The 25,720-nt window shown below is 40.7% G+C and overlaps 1 protein-coding gene across 1 annotated transcript in view; it reads left to right on the forward strand.

Moving 5' to 3' along the window:
• The window catches only part of LOC110596790 (serine/threonine-protein kinase Nek10-like), a gene marked incomplete at its 3' end in the record, with an annotated part of 105,290 nt that extends 80,566 nt beyond the window's left edge, over positions 1 to 24,724 (forward strand). The window contains exons 12-15 of the mRNA XM_021719133.1: positions 7,667 to 7,777; positions 22,535 to 22,643; positions 24,533 to 24,585; positions 24,669 to 24,724. Of these exons, the coding sequence (XP_021574808.1) occupies positions 7,667 to 7,777; positions 22,535 to 22,643; positions 24,533 to 24,585; positions 24,669 to 24,724 (329 nt within the window). The remainder of the gene's footprint in view (positions 1 to 7,666; positions 7,778 to 22,534; positions 22,644 to 24,532; positions 24,586 to 24,668) is intronic.
• Positions 24,725 to 25,720: the final 996 nt, after the last annotated feature.

Genomic DNA, 25,720 nt, shown 5'->3' on the forward strand with positions numbered 1-25,720 from the left:
GTAAATGCACCCAGTGTTCCTGTCTCTTGAAACCTTTGAGTCCCTCCTCTACATGCCAAAGGGCCCTGGCATCTTACCCTCATGGAATACAGGCCACTGTTGAGTACAAGTTTTAGTCAACCAACAAATTAAGCTACCACCTCAGCTGCATGAACTAACATATTAAATCTGAAATTTCTAGTACATGCACCCATATCAATGAGTTCAGTCTGATCTCATGCCATATTTTATCCTTCTTGGCCCCAAATTTTATTTTGATTTATTTTTTATTTGTATATTTTATTTTATTATAGGTATATGGGGTCCAGGTGAGGATTAAGTACGTAAGTAGGCCACATGCGGGTGAAGTTTGGGCTTCTAATTGGCCCTCACTTGCCTTGGTAATGACCCAAGAACCCTTTGTGTTGTCATTTGACCCAAGTACCTCCACTCTCCTGCCTCCCTTCCTCCCCTAGCAGTGCCCAGTGATCCCTCTCTTGTGCTAATGTGATTTATATTCAATTGGTCTAAAATTTTAGAATCCGGTTCTGCACATACTCTCTGTGTTGCTGCTGATATCTAATAGCAAAAGCTTGCAATTCTTGTGGAGTGTAAGTGATTTCTTCCTAGGTCATAGTATGCACTGACTCCCCTGGATTATGTCGAAATGTGACCCTCGTTGTGGAATTGACTCTCATTGTTGAGAGTCTTATGAGAAATGAGCATCTTTCTTCAAGATGTCTGTCCCAGATGAGGTTATCATTGAGCCTGCAAGCAAAGAAACACTTCTTCTCTGACACAGGGTGACGAATTATTTCCACTAGCAGTAAAGTCTCAGGGTAACTTACATTTAAGACTGTTCGTTTCATCTGGGTCCCATGAGATGTCCCTATTTCAAGTTAGGATCCTACTTATTTTTCTGACTTTCGTTTGAGAGATTTGATGATGTGTGAATTCAATTGGCATTGTCATTAACAACCTTTCTATTTGAATTTTGCTTTTGATTGTCAGCCATATCAGTGCTGTGGCAGCACAAAGCAACAGATTCTTTTAGGGCTGTCATGGAATCTTCCCGGTCTAAAACCATGACTTGAGCTGAAAATTAAGGACCCAAGCCTGTCATTTCCTTTCTGTAAATGTGCAAGTGTGTTCATAAGAATCCGTTCTACCCCACGGTTCTTGTAGTTTCTATTACTAACTAACAACTAAGAACAGTAGCCATTTACCTTCAAAGACACCTGCTTCAGTTGTCACTTGATTAAGATGATGACCCAATTGTGATGCCATTGTCCACCATGGATGACTGGCACCCTACATCCTATAGACAACAAACAAATAGACAAAACCCAGCATTAGACTGAGTTTCAAAGGCACGATCAAATTGATTCCCAAACCCAACTTTATGAGTTTTTCTTCTGGGACACTCCTAGAACCTGTGTCTGTATCAGTGAGAGTCCAGCCAGAAACCACACAGAAATTTCAGCAGGGACGTTTTGATATAAAGAACTGTTATCTATAACGTGTATTATCTACTAAGGAGGGGAAGAGAAATCTAAGGAACATAGAAAAAGCGGATTGGAAGTCACGACCTCTAGGGCTGAAGCCGAGTCCCCACAAAAAGGAACAAATACGGAAGTGGACACCCCCGCCCTAGGCTGAGGTCCAGATCTTACTGGAGAGGTCAGAAAAATGACTAAGGTGCTATGCTAGAGAGCATGAAGCAAAGTGTCCCTCTGAGGGACTAGGGCATGCCAACCACAGTACGGCATCATGCAGTGGGGCTTTCTGGGAATTGGTGCTCAAAGGTGTTGTGCTGGGAAGCACCATCTATGGGACCAGGGAGGCCACCCATGGGTAGGCGTTGCTCTGTGAGACCCTCTTGAGAGCTGCCTATGGGGTGGTGCCACTGGATCTGTCTGGGGGTGAGCAACCACCACTAGGGGATCCATAGGTGCTGATCACTATTAGCTTCTGGACCAGCAAGGCAAGACAGGAGTATCTCTGGAACCTGAGAGTCAAGCTCCACCCTCCTCCTCCCGTGGCCCTGCAGAATCCTTTTCTGATAGAACTTAGCATCCTGCCCTGTGGCAAGGGAGAAAGCCAGGCAAGGAGGAGTGGCCTTGGCGCTGACAACATTGGTGACAGAAACACGTAACCTGGGAGGCAGGGCAAGGAGCTGCCTCGTGGTACTTACTCTGAGTTCTCATTGCCTTACCTGTGACTTCTCTCTCTAGCCTGAGGAGTCCTTAAGCCTGGGGCTGAGTAGCCTGGCTCTTATCTATCAAGTTTTGTCCAAAATCTGGTGTTCTTTTTAGTCATGGTAATGGCTGCCTTTTTGAGACGCAAGAGCCTAAAATGGATTACTTTTCCATTTTCTGCTGTCAGCTTTTCTCTTAGGCAATCACACAGAACTGTCTAACTGATTAAATGAGAGTGGGTGAAAGGGGTACAGGAAATATTGGGGGAGGAAGCTTGATTAATAAATCAAAATATATCCACCACATCTACAGTGAATAAAGATATTAGATTCAAAAATGCCTTTCCATTTAAATATGATGATAGAAATATGGGGAAAGCATTCTTTAACTTTAGTGTTATGGAAATAGCTTTAAATAGCTTTTCAGTTACTTCCACTATTAATGATTAAATTGAGAGAAATATCCTTGAAATTTAAATACAGTTTTCCTATGCCGGTCTTGCTAATTTTTATGTAATAAAAACTTTTTTTTTTAATGGATATATTCCATTTCTTTATTGGATTTCAAAGTATTTTAAAGCAAGAATGAAATTATTATAAATATCTTATTATTATGCTCTTAAACTGCCAGTGTAACAAATGATTTCTTTTTTTTTTTTTTTTGGCCTGATGGCATTCCTTGCCATGAGTTCACATATAACTATTGTGTTTTTCAAACGTATTTCCAGGATACTTTAAAGTTTATAGCATTGCACAGTCAGGAATGATTCCTCTCTGGAGAACTTTAACTTACAGTGCTAAAGTAAGTCAGTGCTTTTCAAATACAGAAGAAAAATACACGTCTCAACATTGTACTAATGAATTTTCTAGAGGTTAAACACCAAGATCGGTTTTCTCTCTCTGCTAACTGCAAAGGAAAATGGAAAGTAAGGCTGCACTGAAAAAAAAAAAAAAAAGCAGACAGGCAAACAAAAGTCCCTATTGTTCACATATTTATTTATTAGTGAAACTCTCACAGACTCAGACTTGGTGTCCACCCTGAATGGTGGGGCCAGACACCTCGACAACCAACGGATGGACTTACAAGGAAACCTTCTTACTTTTGGCCGGTAGTGTGGCCTTTCCTGTACAGTTTTCATGGAGACAGATCTATGAAAATCATCTAAAAGCAACTACTGTTTTCCAAGGCAGGATGGTAAAATCCTTGCCCTGCTTTCACTGATTTGACTCTGTTTCATCAAAACCAAAATGGCGACCTTCAGACCAGTAAGCTGGGCATGAAGTCAGTGGTTCATTTCCGTTGCTGGAAACCAAAATCCATCTTTGGGCATCAGCAGTGACCAAAGTACATGTGGTGACTTTCAGTACAAGTCTTCCCGTGCTATTGCTGAGGTAAGACCTGCACAGTCAAATTAAGCATTGGTTTAACTTTACATTTACGCTTTGTTAAATAAATGCTTTGAAAATCGGGATATACAGCATCTTTTAAAAATTAATCAGCAGTCTCCTAGAGAACAGACAGGCCGGTTGTTTGAAGCTCCTTTGGATTGGCCATTTTCACAACCACAATCATTGCCAATAGAAAAAATATGTGGTTGGAACGGCACTGTGCCCTCTCAGATGAAAATGATGAGACTGGCTGTCATGGATGAAACGCCTTGGAAAACAGTAGTTGCTTTTAGATGATTTTCATAGATCTGTGTGTCTCTTCCGCAGCAGTGCTGGATAAATAGAACCATCCACACCTACTCATCTGGATCACCTGATCACTAAAGGAAAGGGGCACTGAGATGAAACAGGATAAGATATGTAGGGTAAAGTTGTGTTTCTTAAATTGGCTCATGTTTCCAGGTTTTGTAAATTCTAAGAGCAGTGTTACATTTTATGTCGCTTGATGCTAATCTTTGAACATTTTTCTTTAGCATTTAGGGAAATAGACTCTTAAGTAGTAATGTGTCAAAATGACTTTTTTCTATTTAAAAAAGAGTAGGATGCTAATTTGCCACTTTATTAAATGGAGCCCTGTAAGCTTCTGAAAGGTAGTTCTTCAGAAAGAATCCATATATTATGCAAGTTGGAGAAAATCTAGTATAAAACTTCCGTGTCAGATTTTATTTATTTTTTTTTGTCACTTTGTGTGGTGCAGTAAAAACAAGCAAGCAAAAAACAAGCTGTTTGATGTGTAACTTTGAGGAAATCGTTATCTTTTCAAGGGTCAGTTTCTTCATTAGTAAGATGAGGGACTTTATGGGACTTCTGCCAGCCTGGAAGGAAATAAATTATGTGAAAATGTTTATAAATCTAAAGTGCTACCCTACAATAATGCCAGGGGTGGCGGTGTTTGTTCTAGTCCAATGGCTGTGCCAAAAGACTTCCTACCTCAAAAAGTATCCCTGCATGTTACATAATGTTTTTAAGCTCTGGTGTCCTTGCCAATAAAGTAGCACCTGCTTTACAAGTTTGTCATGGGGGAAAAAAGAGTGAGACAAAGCCCATCATAGAGGATGTGTGGTGTCTGGTACATATGAATCATAGGCATTAATATTTTATTCTTACTATGATAGCCCTTACATATATTACGATATTTATATCGTCCGCACAATGCATGGGTCATCATTCTGTGTAAAACTTTAAATTCTTGCACGCACATTTTAAAGACAGGGTACTGTCCATGGTGAAAAAAAAAAGTATTACAGTAAGATCAATGGCTTTCTTTTTTCTTTTTATTTTTTTGAGTTGGAATCTCACTCCATTGCCCAGGCTGGCGTGCAGTGGCCACTCCCGGCCACCGCAGCCTCGACCTACTGGGCTCAGGTGATCCTTCAGCCTCAGCCTTCCAAGTAGCCAGAACTACAGGCGCGCGTAATCATACCTGGCTAATTTTTCTTTGACTTATTGTAGAGATGCGGTCTCGCCAAATTGCCCAGGCTGGTCTCAAACGCGTAGGGTCTGGCAATCCCCTCACCTCGGCCTCCCAAAGTGCTGGGATTACAGGCTTGAGCCAGAGTGCCCGGCCAACCACTTTCTAATACTGACCTGTGCATGCATCTTGAGCAGACTGAGTATGAACTTGCTCAAGTTGAGTTTTTATGAGGATTAATTCAAGCCATCAGGAGGAGTAAAAGCAACGCAGGTTAACTAGAGCCTTATCAGGTTGAATGAACATCAGGAGTTTTTGGAATATCTGAATTAATAATCTGATACTGATAGCTGCCCGTATTTGGCTAAGTCCAGTTTGAAGGTGCCTATTACTGGAGTTTCATGCCTTCAAAAGCTTGTTCTAGCAAAGAAGTCTTGATGCCTCTTCCCATTGGCAGCTACGTAGCTGTCAGCCGAGCGGCACCTAGACGGTTCTGGGCCAACACTGACCTCTGGTGTTGGATTTGAGGAAGTGGTCACTGCCGGTGCATCCCTTTAGGGAAGCAAACCCAGTGTCCCTCTAGGTACGGGTCCCCTCACCGCGCCAACCCATTTCCCCCACCAGGAGAGTATGCTCCTTGCTTTCAAGGTCTGTTTCCAGTTTAAGTTAAATTCATTTATCTTATGCTGTTTCTTCTACACACATGCATAATGTGTACTCATCTCCCCTCGCTGCTGCCTTCAAATGATTTGCTCCTTCTTGCTCAGAGAAATCTAGGGTAGAAAGTGAATCCCATTCGGATCAAGGTGAAAGAAAGCTGTGATATTTATCAAAAGAGATAAGCAAAGACTCAGTGCTGCCGATCTACGATACCTTCAAAGTATACTTCATGACTTCAGTATCTCCAGAACAGTCTTATTCTTCCCTAATTAAACCTACTTTGACTCCGGCACTAGTCCACAATTGCATTGTTTTTCTGTTTTATATACTTAACAGTACTTCATAATGGGCCTTGCCTTCTGTTGCATTTTGGCCAGGCATCAGCGGTTGCGAGTCCCTGTAGACCATATTCTTTGCTCTCCCATTACCTGTATATGTCCCTCTGTGTTATGCTGGATCGGTGGATCGGCGTACCTTTGGTCAGTCAGGATAAGGTAAGTTACACTGCATCAGCAAATACACCCTGAGATCCCTTGGCTTGGCACAGTAGTGTCTTATTTCTCACTCACTCAAAGAGGCCCTGCTCCTTCCTCCCTGTGACTGTGCCATCGGGAGGGTGAACTCCGAGCCCCTCACGGTAGGGAGGACAGAAAAGGAGATGTGCACTGGCTTGGAATTGCCTCGTTCTCAGAGTGACACGTGTCGCTTTTTGGCCAGAAGGCACCAGTCAGAACTGCAAGTGTGTCTAGAAAATGGAGCAGGAGTGGGTAATAATTGTATCTGACACATTCCTCTCTCTTGTGAGCTGAGCTTTGACTTATATTCTCATTTAATTTTGAGAGCTCCTACTGCGCCGTGTTCCTTCTCCATTAGCCTTCTTTTTTCTTACTTGTTTCTTTCCTTTCAGGTTCTCTCCATCACTTAAGCAAGACCAAACGTTATCTGCACTCCAAGACCCTTTTAATTCTGACCCTCTTTCTTTTCCATGACCCCTCCATTCCGAATGTCACTTCTTCCCCCTGTGCACTTCAGGGTCTTTGCTTTCCTTGTGTAGATCCAACCTGCAGAAGTACGACAGATCAATTTCTTTAAGTTCCCGTTTTCATTTAGTTACTGTGTTTCCTAAGATCCTGTAGTGACTTTCTACTACTTACTTGTTAAATCTCACTCATCCTGGTCTGGTCCTAATACATACACATCCATTCTTTCTTTCTTCTGGGTAGGTTTGGTCCCTAAATCCCATCTCTCTTCAGCAGATGGTTTCAGGAGCACTCATTGACAGGCACTTGACTGCATGAATGCAGATATGTGCTTCCTGGGCCAATGTATCATCCTTCCGGACCAGGGCCATGGCTATGGTGTTTCGCCTGGCTCTGGGAATGCTTAAGCACCTAGTCGGGCACAGTGGCTCACGCCTACAAATCCCAGCACTTTGGGAGGTGGAGGCAAGAGGATTGCCTGAGTCCAGGGGTTCGAGACCAGCCTGGGCAACTTGGAAAGACCTCGTCTCTACAATACATTAAAAAATTAGCCAGGCATGGTGGCTCATTTCCAGCTACTTGGAAGGCTGAGAATCAACTGAGCCCAGCAGGTCATGCAGAGTGCCACTGCACTCCAGCCTGGGCAACAGATTGAGACTCCAACTCAAAAAGCACCCTTCCTATCAAGCCTGGTCTTTACAAACTTCAATGTATATGTGCAATGAATACATAACTTAGTTATATTAAAAAATCAATAAGCAAAAAAAATAAGACAAATGGTATATTAGCCTTTGAAAGAGTGTGAGCAATGTACTTTTTGCCTTCTGGATTGCAAGGTAAAAATTATAGCATGTAGTCATGCTATCATGGAAATGTGTGCTTAGCCCTACGAGTGAATATTGTTACAGTGACCCTCAGTGAACACTTTCAGTAGTCAGCTGTGCGGTGTTAATAACTTGCTTGTAATGATTGTTTTCTCATTTTCTGCAGCTTCCCCCAGCTTTGCACCACAATTTGAAAAGAAGGGTCATAGAGAGGTTCAAGAAGTCCCTCTTCAGCCAGCAGAGTAACCCTTGTAATCTGAAATCTGAAATTAAGAAGGTATGGTGTTCTATATCTAGGCATTCATTTGCTAACAAAAACACATCATAAGAGCGACATCATATGCCTACTTTGTACTTTAAGCTCTAGCCTCTATTAAAGGTTATTATTACTGCTTAAGATACTAAATTAAGGGTATGGCTTTGCCTCTAATTTTCTCTTTTATTTCTGTGGCCCCTTTTTTCAGGTGACTAACAAAAAGTTTTTTCAGTATGACTGCATGTTTTCCTAGGAATAAATGTCATTACACATCTTTCATTTGAAACATGCATATTTTAACTGCTTTTAGAGAAGTCTACTTTGATATTTTATTAAAATAATCTTCAAAAGCCCCTAAATTGAGCTTTGCAACTCGGAAGAAGTCATTTAACCATCTGGGACTATTAGTTTGTATCATGTATGAGAGTTGACTCAACTATTTCTAAGATTCTTTCCACCTTTGACACTCCACAGTTTTTTAGAGCCTGGGTACTAGCAAATATTTCCATGCATACATATAGAAACTAAACTACAAAGAGGCTAAATCAACCAGGCAAAAATAAAACTGTTTACCTCTGGTTAACAAAACCTGGAGGTGGTAAATCCCTTTGTCTTATGGATGCATTTTTGATACAGCCTCTGGAAGTGGCCACTAGCACCCCATTCTCCTGACTGCAAGGTCCGAGGTCCAAGCAACTCAGGCCCACCTGGGTAAAGATTCTTGGTCCCACTCCATTTCTATATTTTAAAAAACGTTTCACCCTAAACCTCAACCTTGGCATAACCATGATGCCCATGACTTTTCCCTTAAGGTTTCTCTTTCCTTTAATGGATTCAATCTTCAGCATAAACTTGCCCATTATTTAGAAAATATGATAGGCTCTTTGATAAGGAACGTGAACAGTGTGTTTTAGCTTTGCTGTCTTACATCAGTAGTGTCTGCACGTGCACACACACACACACACACACACACACACACACACACACACACAGACACAAAGGAGATGGGAGCAAGGGCACAGCTGCAGGTAAACAAAACAGACACCCTTCCTCATCAGAGATGAGAGAGCAGGCTTTCTTTCATGGGCTGCATTGGCAAAGGGCCAAGAAACAAAGCTTGAGGAGATCAAAACAGAAGTAGAGACCTGGAATATTTATTTTACGGTATTTATATACTGTATCATGAATACTAATAAACATGTCTTAAAAAGACAAAAACTCAAATCTCCCATGGAAAGAGAACATGTTGCTTGGTTTTTACATTCTTATTAAAATGGTATTCAGAATAATCCAGTTTGAACAAAAGCTTATTTTAACAAAAACCCTAGTTTTAAGAGACGGAAGCATTTGCAGCAAACTGTCATACACAAAGGTCGATTCAAGGCTCCCCACTCAGTGATTTTCCATCTGTGCTTGTTCTTCAAGCAAATTATTTTCTCTTTTATTACTTGGGTTTTGCATCTCTTCCTCACTGTCTTACTTTTCTCCTTTGAATGAAAAGCGAATTTTTTTGTTATCCCCCACCCCCTATCTGCCTTCCTTTGTGCTGTGGTAACACCTCTCATTAGAACTCTTACCTTCTGATCCTTTTGGTCTGGGAAAATTAAAACAGGAATTAATGGGATGTTTGGGAAGCAGTGGTGAGGGAACCCAAAGGGATCATCTTATTGTTAACTTGGTGATGAGGCAGACTAAACTCTCCCATGAAAAATGCCATGGTCTTCTTCTTTGATATTACAAGTTTATGGTGGTCTATGTGATGTCTGGTATGGACCTTCAGGTAGGGAGAGGTCCTATAAACTGATTTAAGTCTTAAAGGTTGGGAAGGGAGGACACTCAGCTCCAGGCCCAGCTTGTAGTCAACAGTGGCATGGTCCCATTTCTCCCAAGGCCACCCAGTCTTGAAGCAGTGCCCCATGAAGCTGGCTCATAGCATCACAGGGCTCACACCCCTGATCAGGTAGGTCAGCTGGCCACTCGTGCTAAAGACATCTTCAGCTTGGGATTTATAATACTTCCTATTCTTCACCGCTGAAATGAGAAGCCAGCTTCTCAAAAACACCTTCCTTAGTCCCCTGCCCAGCATTAATCTTCTCTTTCTCTATGCTTGAATGACCTTGTCACTCATATTGTTTTGCCTTAAATAGCTTGTATCTTCCTTGCTCTTCTGTTTCCCCAAAGGCAGTGAGTATGTCAGGGTCTTTCACAGTGCCTGGTCCGTGATAGGTGATAGGAATTACTGGATATGGACTATATTTTATGCTGACATGCATTTGGTGTAGTATATTTCACATTTGTTCTGTTCTTTTTCTTTTCCTTTTCTTTTTTTTTTTTTTGAGTTGAAGTCTCACTCTGTCTCACTCTGTCACCCAGACTGGCCTGGGAGCGGCCACCGCAGCCTCCCCTGCTGGCTCCGGCGATCCTTCTGCCTCAGCCTTCCGAGTAGCCGGAATTACAGGCATGCGCTACCACGCCCGGCTGATTTTTTGATTTATTGTAGAGATGAGGTCCCGCTGCCCAGGCGGGTCTTGAACCCGCAGGCTCAGGCAATCCACTCACCTCAGCCTCCCAAAGGCGCGGGATTACAGGCTGAGCCACCGAGCCCTGCTTGTTCTATTCTTTATTGAAGTATATAATGTATTCATATACACAGTTCTGTGTGAATGTAGAAAGAAGTGATTCTTCCCCCATCTGAACCTAAGTGAGAAGAGTTTGTGATCTCTGTTTCTTTTCCCCTTTCTGATATAATCTTTTGCTAGCAATAATTTTTGTTCAGAAATGGATTTTTTTTCATCCCCTATATAGTCACAGAGGAGCGGCCAATTAGCCTTTGACTAACACAGTCACCTCACACCAGGGCCATGGATGCAGTAAGTGGTGATGGAACATAAATGGACTTGATTTTCACCTTTCTCTCTCAAGCTTTTCCTGAAGTCCACAGACCCCATGTCCCTAGTTTGAAGGAGTCATCATGAAATGATTGTTCCTACTTATAAGTGGTCTAAGACCCAGCAGGCTATATAGAAGACTGAAAAAATGAAAAAGCCCCTTTCTAAGAAATTAAGCTCTTTATTTATAACACACTTAAAGGTGTCTTCAGTCCAGTCTGCTCAGTCTTGACTAGAATTGTGAGGAGAAGACAACAACTAAGTTGTTGTATAGGTGTCTTTGGTAACTAGGACTTGCTCATGGGAGAAAGGAGAAAGAGAATAAAGATAGAAGGGATGAACTCGAATTAGAATGGGAAGTCTCAGCTTGAATGAGCACGAGTTCATAGTAAATCTCATCCATTAAAAATATACATATGTCCTCAGATTTTACTAAAAGGGTTTAGAAACTAACCAATGAGCTCCACTACCCATGACTCCTCAGAGACACAGCTGGTTGCAGGTCTAGAGTAGGAAACATACAAGATTAGACTGGACTGTCTTGACAACAGAAAGCAGCACAGTAACTACTGAGGCCGGGCTCAGTGGCTCAGCCTGTAATCCTGTGCTTTGGGAGGCCGAGGTGAGTGGATTGCCTGAGCCCGTGGGTTCAAGACCTGCCCGGGCAACTTGGGGAGACCTCATCTCTACAATAAATCAAAAAAATTAGCCGGGCGTGGTAGCGCGCTCCTGTATTTCCGGCTACTTGGAAGACGGAGGCGGAAGGATCGCCGGAGCCCAGCAGGTCGAGGCTGCAGTGGCCGGGAGCGGCCACTGCCCTTCATTCTGGGCGACAGAGTGAGACTCCAACTAAAAGACTACTGAAGGTGTATCAGAAGTTGTCAGCGGCCAAGTTGAAGAGGCTCCCACTGGTCATCTATGAGATAACTGGAGTATCAATACGAATACTTACCATAATTGATTGACAGCATTATGTTTAAATCCAAGAGCTCATAATGATACCAAAGAAGAAAAAAAGGAAATCTCTCATAGGTAACCTTTGGAGGATGCTAAGCCACCAACTTATTATTTTAAAGATTATTTATAAAAGAAAGAATCAGACATGTTGCCACCTTTCCCTTTTGCCTTCTATCTCAGAGTAACTAAATCATTGAGGGGGAAGTTTCTCTTTCTAGAAGTACTGCAGCTAATAAATGCCAAAGGGATGAAGAATGTGACCATTTACAGTTTCTAATGAAATAATGGATTATTTCAGAAAGGACAGTCAGATAGTATATGCGCCCCGAAGGAGGTGCATAGCACTATCTACGAATTATTCTTGCTTAAAGCTTGAAAGTACATCTGATCAGGCCTGCAGGTTAGAAGTCAGCAAACAACAGGCCTCGGGCCAATCTGTTCTGCTGTGTGTTTTTGTAAAGAAAGTTTTGTAACTTTTTATGTTAGGGTTGTGAAGTACAAGTGAGTATTTACTACACACATAAGTAGCATACAGGTGAAGTTTGGGCTTCTAGCCGACCCTCTCTCCCTGGATGGTGAACCAGTTACCCAATGTGTTGTCATGTGCCCCTTCCCTTTTCCCTCCCTCCCTCCAGTCCAGTGTCTGCTGATTCCACCCTTGCACTCATATCATATATCCAGTAGTCAGGGCTTGCTTATGGGTGAGAACATGTGGGATTCAGTTCTTTGTTCCTGTGATAGTTCGCAGGATAGTCTCTAGCTGCATCCAAGTTGCTGCGATGGCCATGATTTTGTTCTTCTTTATGGCTGCATCATGTAAATAAAGTTTTGTTGGCAAGCAATCTCCTCCATTCACTTGTATATTGTCTATGGCTGCTTTTCAGTTACAGGCAAAGGTGAGTAGCTGTGGCAGGGACCATGTGACCCGCAAAGCTGAAAATGTTTACCATCTATCCTTTACTGCAGAAGCGTGCCACTCTCTGCCCTGGATCTCTCTCCACCTTCAGCAAATACAGGGGACAAGAGGACATGTTAAGTGGCATGTTCTCCCCATAGAGATAATGAGCAGAATCCAGACTGGAAAGTTCTACAGGAAAAGTGGCCCGTTGTCTTCAATAAATAAATAGCAAGGAGGGGAGGACAGACAGGGCAAAGAAAGGGGAGAGAAGGCGGGGGCAGGGACTGCCTTTAAAGATGAAAGCATTTGAGGACAAATATTTACCACTTGCAATATATGAAATTATTTTTTTCCTAGCAGACTCTTTTAAAAGTCTAAAATATCTATTTATGAGAAATTCAGGAAAATTTAAACACTGATTGTGTATTTGTTATATAGTCATGTACCAGGTAATAATGTTTCAGTGAGCAACGGACTGCATAGATGATGATGGTCCCATAGGATTGTAATAGCATATTTTTGCTGTGTCTTCTCTGTGTTCAGTTATGTTTAGATACACAAATACTTATGATTGTAGGATAGTTGTCTATAGTATTCAGTACAGTAATACTCTGTACAGGTTTATAGCCTCGGAGAAACAGGCTATACCTTATAGCCTGGGTATGTAGTAGGCTGTACCATCTAAAATACTCTATGATGTTTGAACAGTAACAGATCACTAACAGCATCTCTCAGAATGTATCCCTGTTTGAGCATTGCCTGATTGTATTCAGCTATCTATAACTTCTCCTAGGTGGCGTAATTATATTGTGGCTCTGTTTTTTTTTAAGAAACAAATTCATCTTTTTAAAGAGCCATGTTGAAATATTATGGATGGCGTGATATGTTACACAAGGTTTGCTTTCAAATTCCTTTGAGTCAGACAAGGGAAGAAGGGAAGCAGAAGAGATACCATGAAGCAAGATTGGCTGTGTTTTAGCTGGGAGATTGGTGCATGGCATTCACTGTATTGTCCTCTCTACTGTTGTAAATGTGTGATTTTTTTTGGAATAAAAATAGTCGTGGTTTTTTTGTTTCTTTGTTTGTGTTAGTAGCGATGCTTGGCTTCTCCAAGATCAGTCCCTGGGTGTCAGCGGTTTGAGAACAGTTCTCCCTGCAAAGCTGCCACTTAGGATTGGACAGATTATGTTCTGTCCCAGAACACCTGGATGACGGGACTTACTGGGGCTGCATTCTCCGGGGGAAGGAAGGGACTTTTAAAAATTTGTGCACAGGCACAGTATGGGCTAGTTGGAGCCCTGGTCCCAAGTAATTCCAGTATCATCTGAACCAAGAATTAAAACAAAAGAATCTAGACCCAGGTGAGCAGCAGTTAGCTATTTAGGCACGTAGGTATGCTTAGTGATTCTCAATTGTTGCCATACATTAGAATCACTGGGAGCTTTTAAATATTTTCATGCTCAGACCACACGCCACATCGATCCATCCCCAAGGGTTGGCTCTCCAGGGACTGGATTTAGGCATCAGGTTTTTTAAAGCTCCCAGGTGATTCTATGCTGCCAAGGCTGAAAATTAGTGGTAGGACCAGTGTTGCTCACATTTAATTGTGTCTATAAAGCACCTGAAGATCTTGTTAATATGTAAATTCTGACTCAGTAGGTCTGGGGAAGGGTGGAGATTGGGCTCTTCCAACCCTAGTGATTTTTACTGCTGGCCCAGAGATGCACTGTGAATAACAAGGAGAGAGAATGTAACACCTGCCCACTGTGAACTTACGGTAACCCCTACATACCTGAGACTTTTTATTAGAAGGCCAGGTTGTTTATTTTATATTTTATTTTAAAGATGTAGGGTACAATTGAGGATTAGGTAGACAAGTGGGTGTCGTACAGGTAAAGTTTGGGCTTTCTTTTGGTCCCCAATTTGCCTGGTTTGAGATCAGGTACCTTATTGATGTGTCTCCCCACCCGCCTGCCACTGCCAATCCATTTCTTATAGTGTTATGGTGAATGTTCAGGGTCCGCTTATGAGTGAGAACATGTGGTACTTAGTTCTTTGTTGCTGTGATAGATCACTGGGTATTATTGACTCTAAATCCATCCAAGTTGCTGTGAAGTCCGTATGTTTGTTCTTCTTTATGGCTGTGTTATATTCCATTGTGTATATGTACCACATTTTTTTTTTTAATCGTGTGAATTTCGATGGGCAGCGTGGTTGGTTCCATGCTTTTGCTATTGTGAATAGTGCTGCAATAAACGTGTGTGCAGGTTTCTTTTTTGTAGAATGATTTTAGTTCCTCCAGGTATATTCCCAGTGGGAGATTCCTGGGTCATATGGAAGGTCAATTTCTAGTTCTTTTAGAAATTGCCACACTGTTTTCCATAGAGGTTGAACTAGTTTGCATTCCCATCAGCAGTGCAGAAGCATTCTCTTTTTTCCGCATCCTTGTCAGCATCTGTTATTGTTTGTTTTATGAATCATGGCCATTCTTACTGGGGTTAAGTGGTATATCAGTGTAGTTTTTGATTTGCATTTCTCTGATGATTAGTGAAGTTGAGCACTTTTTCATGTGTCTGTTGGCTGCCTGTATGTCTTCTTTTGAGAAGTGTCTAGTCATGTCTTTTTCCCACTTTTTAATGGAGTTTTTTTTTCTTTTGAAACATTTGAGTTTCTTGTAGATCCTAAATGTTAGGCCTTTGTCAGATATACACTTTGCAATATTTTTTTTCCTATTCTGTGGACAAGTTGGGCTGTTTAGTAGGCCAAAACATTTATCCAGATACAATTGCATCCTAGGCTCAAGATTCTGCATTTCTAACCAGCTCCCAGATGCTGCTGATGCTGTCATTCTCTGGTCCACACTCTGAGTAAGAAGGCCTAGACAAACCCAATGACATCTTCCCTGTGTAGGGAGTGGGTTCCCCAGAACCACTTCCTGCTGGCTTGGGCCCTCCTGGCACTTCTCTCCATTCCTAAGCTCCACTTCACCTCAGGTCAGCAAGGTCCAGTGTACCTTATTTCACAGCTATAGGCCTTTAATTCCTAACTCTAGAATTCCAGCTATTTTCCAGGCAGGCAGATTGCTCAGCTCCTTGGACTTTAATTAATTAATGGCTACTTATGCATAAAATGCTCATGCCTTATACTTGCCTGGCCCTTGTTTGGACCCCAGGGAGATATCAGAAGTCAGCAGCACCCAGCACTGAGCTGTTTTAATCAAGCAGAGTAGCTCCAGCAGCAGGGTCTCCTGCCTACCTGGCTCAGGCCACCATTCACTCTTTGCCTTGACATCATCTTCAGTATTGAGTCAAGGCTGTGGGAGAATGAGCTCCTCTCCTGGCTTAGGTAACATAGATCAGTGGATTTCCAGCCCTCTTTTGCTTTTGGAATTTTCTGGTAGAAACACAATCCTCACTAGAAATGTAAACACTATAGTAGCAGGGTCACTTCTGGCAGAAGTGGGGGATGTGGGTGGGATGTGCTTTCTCGTGGGTTAGAGAGATGGTAGAGAGCTGATGAGGGGCCAGGCATCCGTGCATTTGTGGGTCATATGTGTACGTGTGTGTTTGAAAAAACTGTGAGCGTAAATGCTGAACGTTGCTTTTAACAAAGTGGCCCACCCAAAAGGCTAATAAAAAAACCGAAAGAAAGAAGCTGCCTGTCAGAAAAGACGAAAAACTAGGCAATATGTTATATCTCCGAAGGGTGTAGTTCGGTCAGACAGGACAAGGAAAATCTAAAGGCAGTAAGATCAGAAGACTAGTGAGTGTGGTGTGATGAAGCATGTTGAACATTCTTCCACTTCTGGCACCTAATTTTGTTTATTTGTGGCTCAGTTTCCTTCAGAGTTCTACCTTAGTTGATTAGATTTTCAATATTTTGTGTAGTTCTACAGCAAAGATAATCTGACTTTATAATATGAAACAAGATGTAGTCTGGTAACTTTAATACAGATTGCATGGGTAGTTTCTCATTGTTTTCTTCCATTTAGGTTTTGCCTAAAAAGTACTATACTCTCAGTTGGCAATTAAGTGCTAAAATTGCTCAATTTGGGCAAAATCAATAGGTTTTTTTTTGGTGTGTTTGTTGGGGGAATGGCCACAGTGATGCAGTCTGTTCTCCTTAATATATTTACTTAGCTTGTAAAAATAGCTCAAAAGTGTGTACAATCATTTGCTCTTCCGAACTGTACATGTTTATTCTGAGCAGGAGAGCCCATTTATTTCAGCTCAGAAGGAAGGTCTTAAACATTCTTTAAAAACTAAGCATGCACACTAAAAGCAGAAGCCCACATAAAAGCTGAATACTTATGCGAAAGAGGGACTTGCACGATACTGGTGTTGGATGGCAGACCCTTCCTAGTCGCATCCAGCCACAGGGGCCACTGCTTTTGAGATGCTCTGATGTGTCCTGCATATTTCCACTGACCGGGTGAACATTTTCTTTGACATCTGGCATGTCCAGAATTAGACTCACCTCCTGCTCCTCCCTTTCCTGTGTCCACATCGGTTTTCCTTCTGCTCAGTCTTTAAACTTCACAGTCTCTTTCAACTGTTCTACTTTGTTTCTTGTACTCCCTAAGTCATCAGTGCCCAGGGAGTCTTTGTAGTGTAGTAGTTTTTGACCCTTCATGTTAGAAAGCCGTGGGCTCTGGCCCTCGTTCTGCCATTTAATGGCTATGGTTCGTGTGCAAATTACTTTCCTTCTTAGTTTTCTTGTCTGTAAAATGGGGATAATGCTTGCCTTAGTTATAAGAACCAAACAGAATATTATTGTGTCTGGAATGTTGTAGGTACTCAATGAATGGTAACAGATGCTACTCGACTGTTGTTATTAAATGCAAAGACTCCATCTTCTGTGTTTATTCCTTCCTTTGGTTGTCACCTAGCCTAAGCTCTTGCTTCTGGCATTAGTACCACAGCTTCTTTGCAAGTCTTCTTGTTCTCCAATCTACCTTGCCAGACTCATAGTTCTTAAACATTTGCTTTTTATTAGCATGCACAAACACCTTAGTAGATTCCAGTTTCCTACTGTGTCCTGTAACTCCGGGACCCAGCTTTCCAGACTGCCACATGCAGGAGCATCCTCATAGTCTGTCTGCATTCTCTGATGTCCTCAGCCCTACTCAAACTATTGTGTATGTGGCTTATGTACACTGCATCCAGAGTGACCGTCACTTCAGAACAGATCGTGTTGTGCACACGTGCACACACACACACATACCCATAGAAAACCCTGCCGGGGACTCTTTTATTTATTTATATTTTTTTTCAGTTGGAGTCTCACTGTGTCGCCCAGACTGGAGTTCAGTGGCCGCTCCCGGCCACTGCAGCCTCGACCTGCTGGGCTCCGGCGATCCTTCCACCTCAGCCTTCCGTGTAGCCGGAATTATAGGCGCGTGCTACCATGCCCGGCTAAATTTTTGATTTATTGTAGAGATTAGGTCTTACTGCCCAGGCGGGTCTCGAACCCGCGGGCTCAGGCAATCCACTCACCTCAGCCTCCTAAAGGCGCAGGATTACAGGCTGAGCCATGGAGCCCGGGTTGCTGGGGACTCTTAACATACAGTGCCCAGATCCTCACCATGGCATTCACAGTCCTGGGAGTCCAGCCCCGCCTCTCTCCCCACCCACATCTACCACTCTTTCTCCTGTCTCCCCACCAGTCATGAAGCCCTTTCTGAAGTTTGCTGATCTGCTATATTGCTTCCTTCATAGTCTTGCACATGCTTTTCCCTCCGCCTACAATATTCTTCCCACCCCTCCTCCTTACTCATGACTTCGGCTTTTGGCATAAATGTCGTTTTCTCGGGGAAGCCTTTCCTGGCTAAGTCAAATCCATCAAGTCAAGTCTATCTGTGTTACCTCCTAAAACCTCAGGCCTATCCTTTGATGCATTTGGCACAGTTGCAATTTTATGTATATCTAGTTGAGTGTTTCACAGATATATTTCTTCCTAAGTAGGCTGCAAGCTCCAAAAGTATACTTTTGGACTATCATGGGTTTTTATTTAAATTTTTGTATGTTTATTTTTGCTTTGTTATTGTTGTTTTTTATTGTTTTGATCTGTGCTTGGCACTTGATAGCTGATCTTAAAAATATCAAATTAATGAATCGCATTTAATTTTCTCTCTTCATCCTGAATGCCCATAACTCCATAATATGGAGTCATGTCACATTTTTTTCATCTTGTCATTAATATGCAATGCCTAGCCTTGACCCCAAGTTCCGCTCTCCCAATAATGCCCGTTTTGCTTCCCATGATTGACTTACATCCATTTTTTAAGGTTTGGCTCTAATTTTTCTTCTGTAAGATCCTCTGAAAACCATGCTAATCTTCAGTAAGCACTTTCTTTGGTAAGTTTTAATTTTTACTTATTTTTAATTTTTTAATTTTAAAGATGGGGGTATAATTCAGGGTTAGGTATACAAATGTTCATCATGCAGTTACCCTTGTTGATGAGGTGTGGTCCCCCTTCCCCAGGCAGTTTCCCACTACTGTCAGTCCCATCTCCCCACCATCCCATACCCCCACAGTTTCCTGCTACTGCCACTCCTTTTCTTATAGTATTACGATAATTTTTCAAGGTCCGCTCATGAGTGAGAACGTGTGATACTCAGTTTTTTGTTTCTGTGAAAGATCACTCAGTATTATAGACTCTAGGTCCATCCAAGTTGCTGTGAAGTTGATGATTTTGTTCTTCTTTATGGCTGCATAATATTCCATTGTGTATATGTACCACATTTTTAAAATCCAGTCCTTTTTTGATGGGCAGCCTAGTTGGTTCCATGTTCTTGCTATTGTAAATAATGCTGCAATAAACATATGTGTGCAGGTATCTTTTTTGTAGAGTGATTTGAGCTCTTCTGGGTATATTTCCAGTAGGCGGATTGTGGGGTCATAAGGAAGACCAATTTTTAGGTCTTTAAGGAATCGCCACACTGTTTTCCACAGAGGCTGTACTAGTTTGCACTCCCACCAACAGTGTAGAAGTGTTCCCTTTATGCCACATCCTCTCCAGCATCTGTTCTTTGGTAAGTTTAGAACTCACCACCTCATTTTACGTGTCATGATTTATTGCGTCACTCTGTTGTTTCACATATGATAACCCATTTGCCTAGTCAGATTGCAAGTCTCACAGATGCCAGATCATTTCTGTGTCCTCTGAGATCATAGACATGCTGTCTAGAATATAATGGGGGGACAAAAAATGTTTGCTGAAATAATATGTATATCCAGAGGCTGAACTGCAAAAAGAAGTTCTGGGAAGTTCCTAGAATAAAAATAAATGTATCTGGGATTCAAACACAAGACTAATAATGGATTTTAGTCCTTGCCTTCGTCCATGGACCCATCTCTTTTTAAGAATTTGCAGTTCTTAAGCTAAAGGTGACTGCTAATGTGATGTCAGCACTGGAATCTCAAAAACTCTTTTCAGGGTTTGACATTAATGAGAGGGTCTTGTCTTTGTCATCTTAAAATGGCCATATTCACCTCTCCAGGTCACAATTCACATAATTATTTTCGAGACTTGAAACATCTTCCTGTCTGTAAAATCTTTAGCGTTCCCAGGCATACGCTTAATTATTAAGTTGAATAAGCTTTTTATAATTAGGATGCATTTTCAGGAAGCCAAATGACTCTGTGCTAAACCATATAAAAATCTCATCTAAAGTTATTTGAAAGGTAATTCCAGAAAATCATTTTCAGTATCACAAGACATATTAAAAAACTTTGTTGACACCACCTATGAGCTGGGATATGAGACATAAAGAATGCTTAGAACCACCTCCATGACACCCTACAAAACTAATGAGAAGTCATTACGTGTGTGACCATCAGATACTACTGTATTACGGTATGGTACAATCTTACCATCTCATCATATTACAGATGAGTTATTAATTTTATCAGTTGTCACTGAAGTAAGGAAAATACATTTTCAAGAATAAAAAAGGATGGAGCCACATTTTTTCCTAGAGTGCAGTAGGTATTTGCCAACATGGAGACTAGACTGCAAAACTATAAATGATTTGTGTTTACCATGTCCAAAGTATATTGGTGGAAAAAAGAATTTTCAATTGCTAATATAAAAGATTCTAAGATGGCAATGCATAATGCATGCAGTGAGGTATGCATTATTTTTATCAGTTGTGCAGAGCAATGAAAAAGAACAAAAATGAATGTTGCTGTATTAATTTATTAATTTTATCGGTTTTCATTGAAGTAAGGAAAATAAATTTTCAAGAATGAAATAGGATGAAGCCACTTTTTTTTCTAGAGTGCAGTAGGTGTTTGCTAACATGGCAACTAGATTGGAAAATATAAATTATTTGCATTTATAGTATCCAAAGTACATCAACAGAAAAAATTAATATTCAATGGCTAACATATAAGATTTTTACGGTATCAATGCATAATCATAATGCATGCAGTGAGGTAGATATAGAGCTCCGTGAACTTTTTTTTTTTTTGAGTTGGAGTTTCACTCTGCCCAGGCTGGAGTGCAGTGGCACACTCATGGCCATCCCAGCGTTGACCTGCTGGGCTCAGGCGATCCTTCAGCCTCAGCCTTCCAAGTAGCTGGAACTACAGTCGTGCGCTACCACACCTGGCTAATTTTTTATTTATTGTCTCGCCAAGTTGCCCGGGTTTGTCTTGAATCCGCAGGCTCAGGTGCTCCATGAACTTTTATGCACATATATTCACCCATGTAACCATCACCCACATCAATATATAGGACATTTCTAGCCCTGTAGAAGCCTTCCTTGCCTTTTCCTTGTCAAATCTCACCTCTTGTCACACTGTAGCATTATCTTGATTTCTATCACCATTGATTAGTTTTGCCTGCCTGATTATGAAAGTATCTATATAAATGAAGAGATACACCGTGTTTTGTTTCTGGCTTCTTTCATCCACCGTTCATGCTGCTGTGTCCATAGTTTGTTCTTTTTTTTTATTGCTTTGCACAATTCCATTGTATGAGCACACCATGCTATGTCTGTCCATTTTTCTGTCCATGGACATTTGAGTTGTTTTCCAGGTTTTAGTTATTATGATAAAAGGTGCTATGAACATCTTTATACATGCCTTTTGATATATTTACTTATATCTCTCATATAAATCCTTAGAAGTGAGATTGCTAGGCTATGGTAGGCATGTGTTATTTAATTATAGTACATACCACCAGACAGTTTCTCAAGTGATTGAACAATGCTGTATTTGAACTCATGAACAGAATATATGAATCCAAGGTACCTACTATTGCATAGTATAGGTTGTGCCATGTGCTTCTGATTTATTAATATGAATTGACATTTTAAAAGTATATTATATTAACTGGGGCACTAAAACTTGACCAGCCCAAGTGACAGTTAAAATTAAAGGTGAAAGAAGGTTGAAAAAACATTTGGAGTCTAATATTCCATTTTAGAAATTCAGTTTTATGGATGGGCATTAAGCAATTGAAACTTTAATAAATTCTGTCATGTGGTGAATTACTCTTTCCTTCAGAGTGCTGGGAATTAATGTTTGGAGATTACAATTAATTAATAGTAATTTAGAAAAATATATTAAGAAACTTGTTTGCCTTGGTCAAACAAGAAGGCATTATGGCATTATTCAAAACAGATACATGAGCAATGATAGTGATTTGGGCTAAACATATTGTTCTCTTGAATAATTGAAGTTTATTTCTCCTATGCCTGATAAAAAATAACATCTTAATGTCCCAGGCTCATTCCATTATTTTTCTATCAATTTGTCTTTTGCTCTCCTAAAGCTGTAAAGTATATTTTTTTTCATGTGCCCAGAGAATTGTCTGGCTTGCTTTCACTATAATTTTCCTGCTTTCAATTTATAAGTTGTTTTGGAAGGAAGGAGATGTTTCTTTTATCTATTTACAAGAGATTGAAAACTAGAGAACACCAAATTTTCTGTGCAGAGACACAGGGGCATAGAAAACCCCACACAAAGGTCTCCTATCATTTCCTTCTGAATGTGAAATAAGATGTGATTTTGCTTTTTCTGTTTCAGTTATCTCAGGGATCTCCAGAACCGATTGAGCCCAACTTTTTTACAACAGATTATCATTTATTACGTCATTCATCTGGTGGTAACAGCCTGTCCCCAAACGACCTGACAGGTAATGGTCATCAGCATGGGTGATCTGGCTTTCATAAAGACATGTATTATTTGGATCAACATCTGTCCCCAAAAGATTATTTTCAAGTTAAGAAGAAATAGAGCTTATTTTGATTATCCATGGCAATAGTTGGAAGGGACACATGGTAGGAATCTAAAATTTCCTCATGATTTATCTTACACAGTGGTGGCAGTTTCTGTGGTGATCATGTATTAATACCATCAACAAACAGCGGAGTCTGTGTGGGTGAATTGTATTTCCTTTAATTTCTTCTTGCTTATCTGATGATAGGAAATCAAATGCCTGAAGCATCGAGGGAGATAAAAAGCAAAAATCAAGAGTTTAAATTTTCAAGATACAGAAAACTTGGACTACTTGGAAAATCCGCATTAGACTTGTTTATTTATTTATTTATTTATTGCATAAATTTCACATAGGGACGCAATTAAAGGCATGGATTCTGGAAACCTGGATGCCTAGCTTAAGATCTTGTGTCAACATTTAGTAGCTGACCTTGGACAAATTGTTTAACCTTTCTGAATCCCAGTTTCCTTGCCTGTAAAATGGAGCTAAAGTGCCTGTCCATTGGTAGAAACTCAGCATCGTTGAACTCTTCCCATCACATTTGAACTCTAAGAGAAAGTTTTCATGCTACCCTGAAGTTTCAGAATCCCTACATGATTTTTGAGTCCTTATAAATTATAGTTATGTCACTTGGTGAAGTGGATAGAATTGAAGCTTTTGTAGTTAAATGAAGACTTACCATTTCTTCAACTTGGAAAATGTTCACTTTTGTTGTTGCTTAAGCAAGTTATTTCATGTATTAATTAACAAGCTTTCCTTAAGTCTTGGACTCCTGGGATGTTGGCAGAATTTGATTTAAAACAGTCCCTGAGAAATCCATCAGATAAAGATAAAATGTTGTATACAGTCATTTGCTTTTATAAGCCTCTCCCAGGACAGGTAAGTTTATCTGTAGGCTAAACTTTTTATCATAGCAACTGTGATGAAATGAAGAACTTTGATGGAAGCCTCTCAACACCTGAGACCGAGTTGACAAACTCCCCCCAGGTCAGCTGCATGCTCTACCCCAGGGCGAACTGGGCTTGGCCTGTGGCACAGCATGCTGGGCACAAGCCTGCTGGCACTATGGGGAACGCCTTTAAACTTGGCTTTAAAAATGAGCTGCCAGTACTCACACCGTCATGCTTCCCCTTGACCTTCAACCCATTCTTATTTCTCTCTCCAGGGTGGCAGGGGAACTTCTGAGCCTTCACGGGTCAGTGTTGGTTGATTTGAGTGAAAGCTGGTCCTCACTGCTTTGGATGGCTTTGGAGGGGGTTAAGTGTTGATATGCACTTTGACTCCCCATCAGAAAGTCTTGTGACATTACATGTGCTTTATTTCCCGTGAGGCAGCCATATGGCAGGGTCAGATCTCTGTTGCCTTTCTCATCAGTTTCTGCCTCTTTATGATCATTAATTTTCCTTCTAGCACATATTTACTGTTTTTGCTTTGTGAACCAGGGAGAGTTTCTTGAGCGGAAAACTCACTCATCAGGTAATTTGTATTTGGAATCACTTCTCACCTGGCCTTAACACATACCTGGATACCCTGACTTAGCTGGCCAGTATAGTCTATGGACAATGCCCCTGAATCTTTGTATATTACTTTGGGATGGCCATGCATAAAGCACCAGGTTATTAAAGAAATAAAAGCAAAAAGTTTGAGCATTCAAAGCCAAGATATTTTGGAATTTGCTTTTAAATTTTGTCTTTATCATTAAGAAATTGATTGGTTTGGACTGTAGTTGAAGCCATAATTGCCAGTAAAGGTTAACTGAGAAAATGTGAACCAAATGTCAACTTTCCATAATTTATCTATTTCAGGTCTGCCTACAAGTTCTGACTTGAAGGAGGGAATAACATATGAGCAGATGCAGGTGAGGTTTTTTTGCAGTGTCTCTGAATGGTTTTATCTTGTTGCTCATCATTCAACACTAATCTAATGTTTTTTAAATTTTAGACTGTGATTGAAGAAGTCTTAGAGGAAAGTGGTTATTACAATTTTACATCTAACAGGTAAGATCTAGAAGATTGTTTCAAATGTCAAAAATAAATTGAAATCATCGGATGTTAGATCTGATTTCACTATTCTTGATTCCAGAGATAATTTTTTGCCTTCAACTTTTACTTTACTTTTATAAAATATCTTTGCTTAGACTAGTTACACCCTTGAGTGGAATATTATGTTGCCCAACTTCTGTGTGGACATAGTTGCTGTATTCTCTGTTTAAACAAAAAAGGGTGATTGCTCAGTAGTAATTTACTCCCATAAAAAATAATAAACATAATTATATGGAAAAGCAGTTCTAGTTTTTTTTAAGTTAAATATTTGTTTGTCCCATTCTAGAAGAGCTAGGAACTCAGATTTCTATCACTTTAATCTACCCATTATTTGCATAGAAGTCTAGGGAAAAAAGTGCAACTGAACAAAGAATCACTTCAGGTGAATTTAAGACATGTTTGTGAGGAAGGGATTTTGCTATGTATTCCTATTTTGCTTACCCTAAACAATAAACTTCTGCTTACTGGGGCCTGTATACAATAGTCTAACATAACTATTATTGGCAGTCTAAAAATACACTCTGTTTTATCAATATCATCCAGTTCTGGATTCCTGTAAGTTTACTTTTGAACACAGTGTCGGCCCAACAATTTGAATATAATTAGTTTATTTGAGAGGTGATTCCAGAAAACATTGGTAGGAGAATGAAGAAGTCATTCAATAAAGTTTTCATAATTAGACAAGTTATCATTATGGGTGACTGGAGCTTGAACCCACTGGAGAAATCTGAAAGCCAGTGTAGAGCACATACCTAAGTTATTACTTTCAAAGAGTGAGGGAATTGGGGTATTTATCCTCCATACTCCATCAATTCTTATTTGAGATCTTTCCCTAGGAAATGTTCATTCCCTAGTATTTCTAGCCTTTTATAAATGTGAACAAAGAAGGCCTAGAGACCACAGAAATACTCAAAAAAGAAATGCTGGTACTGGCATTTGGAAATCTGGCCA

This window comes from Carlito syrichta, unplaced genomic scaffold, assembly GCF_000164805.1.
Source record: "Carlito syrichta isolate Samal-C Ts95f unplaced genomic scaffold, Tarsius_syrichta-2.0.1 Scaffold113587, whole genome shotgun sequence".
In the NCBI taxonomy this organism is placed as follows: domain Eukaryota; kingdom Metazoa; phylum Chordata; class Mammalia; order Primates; family Tarsiidae; genus Carlito; species Carlito syrichta.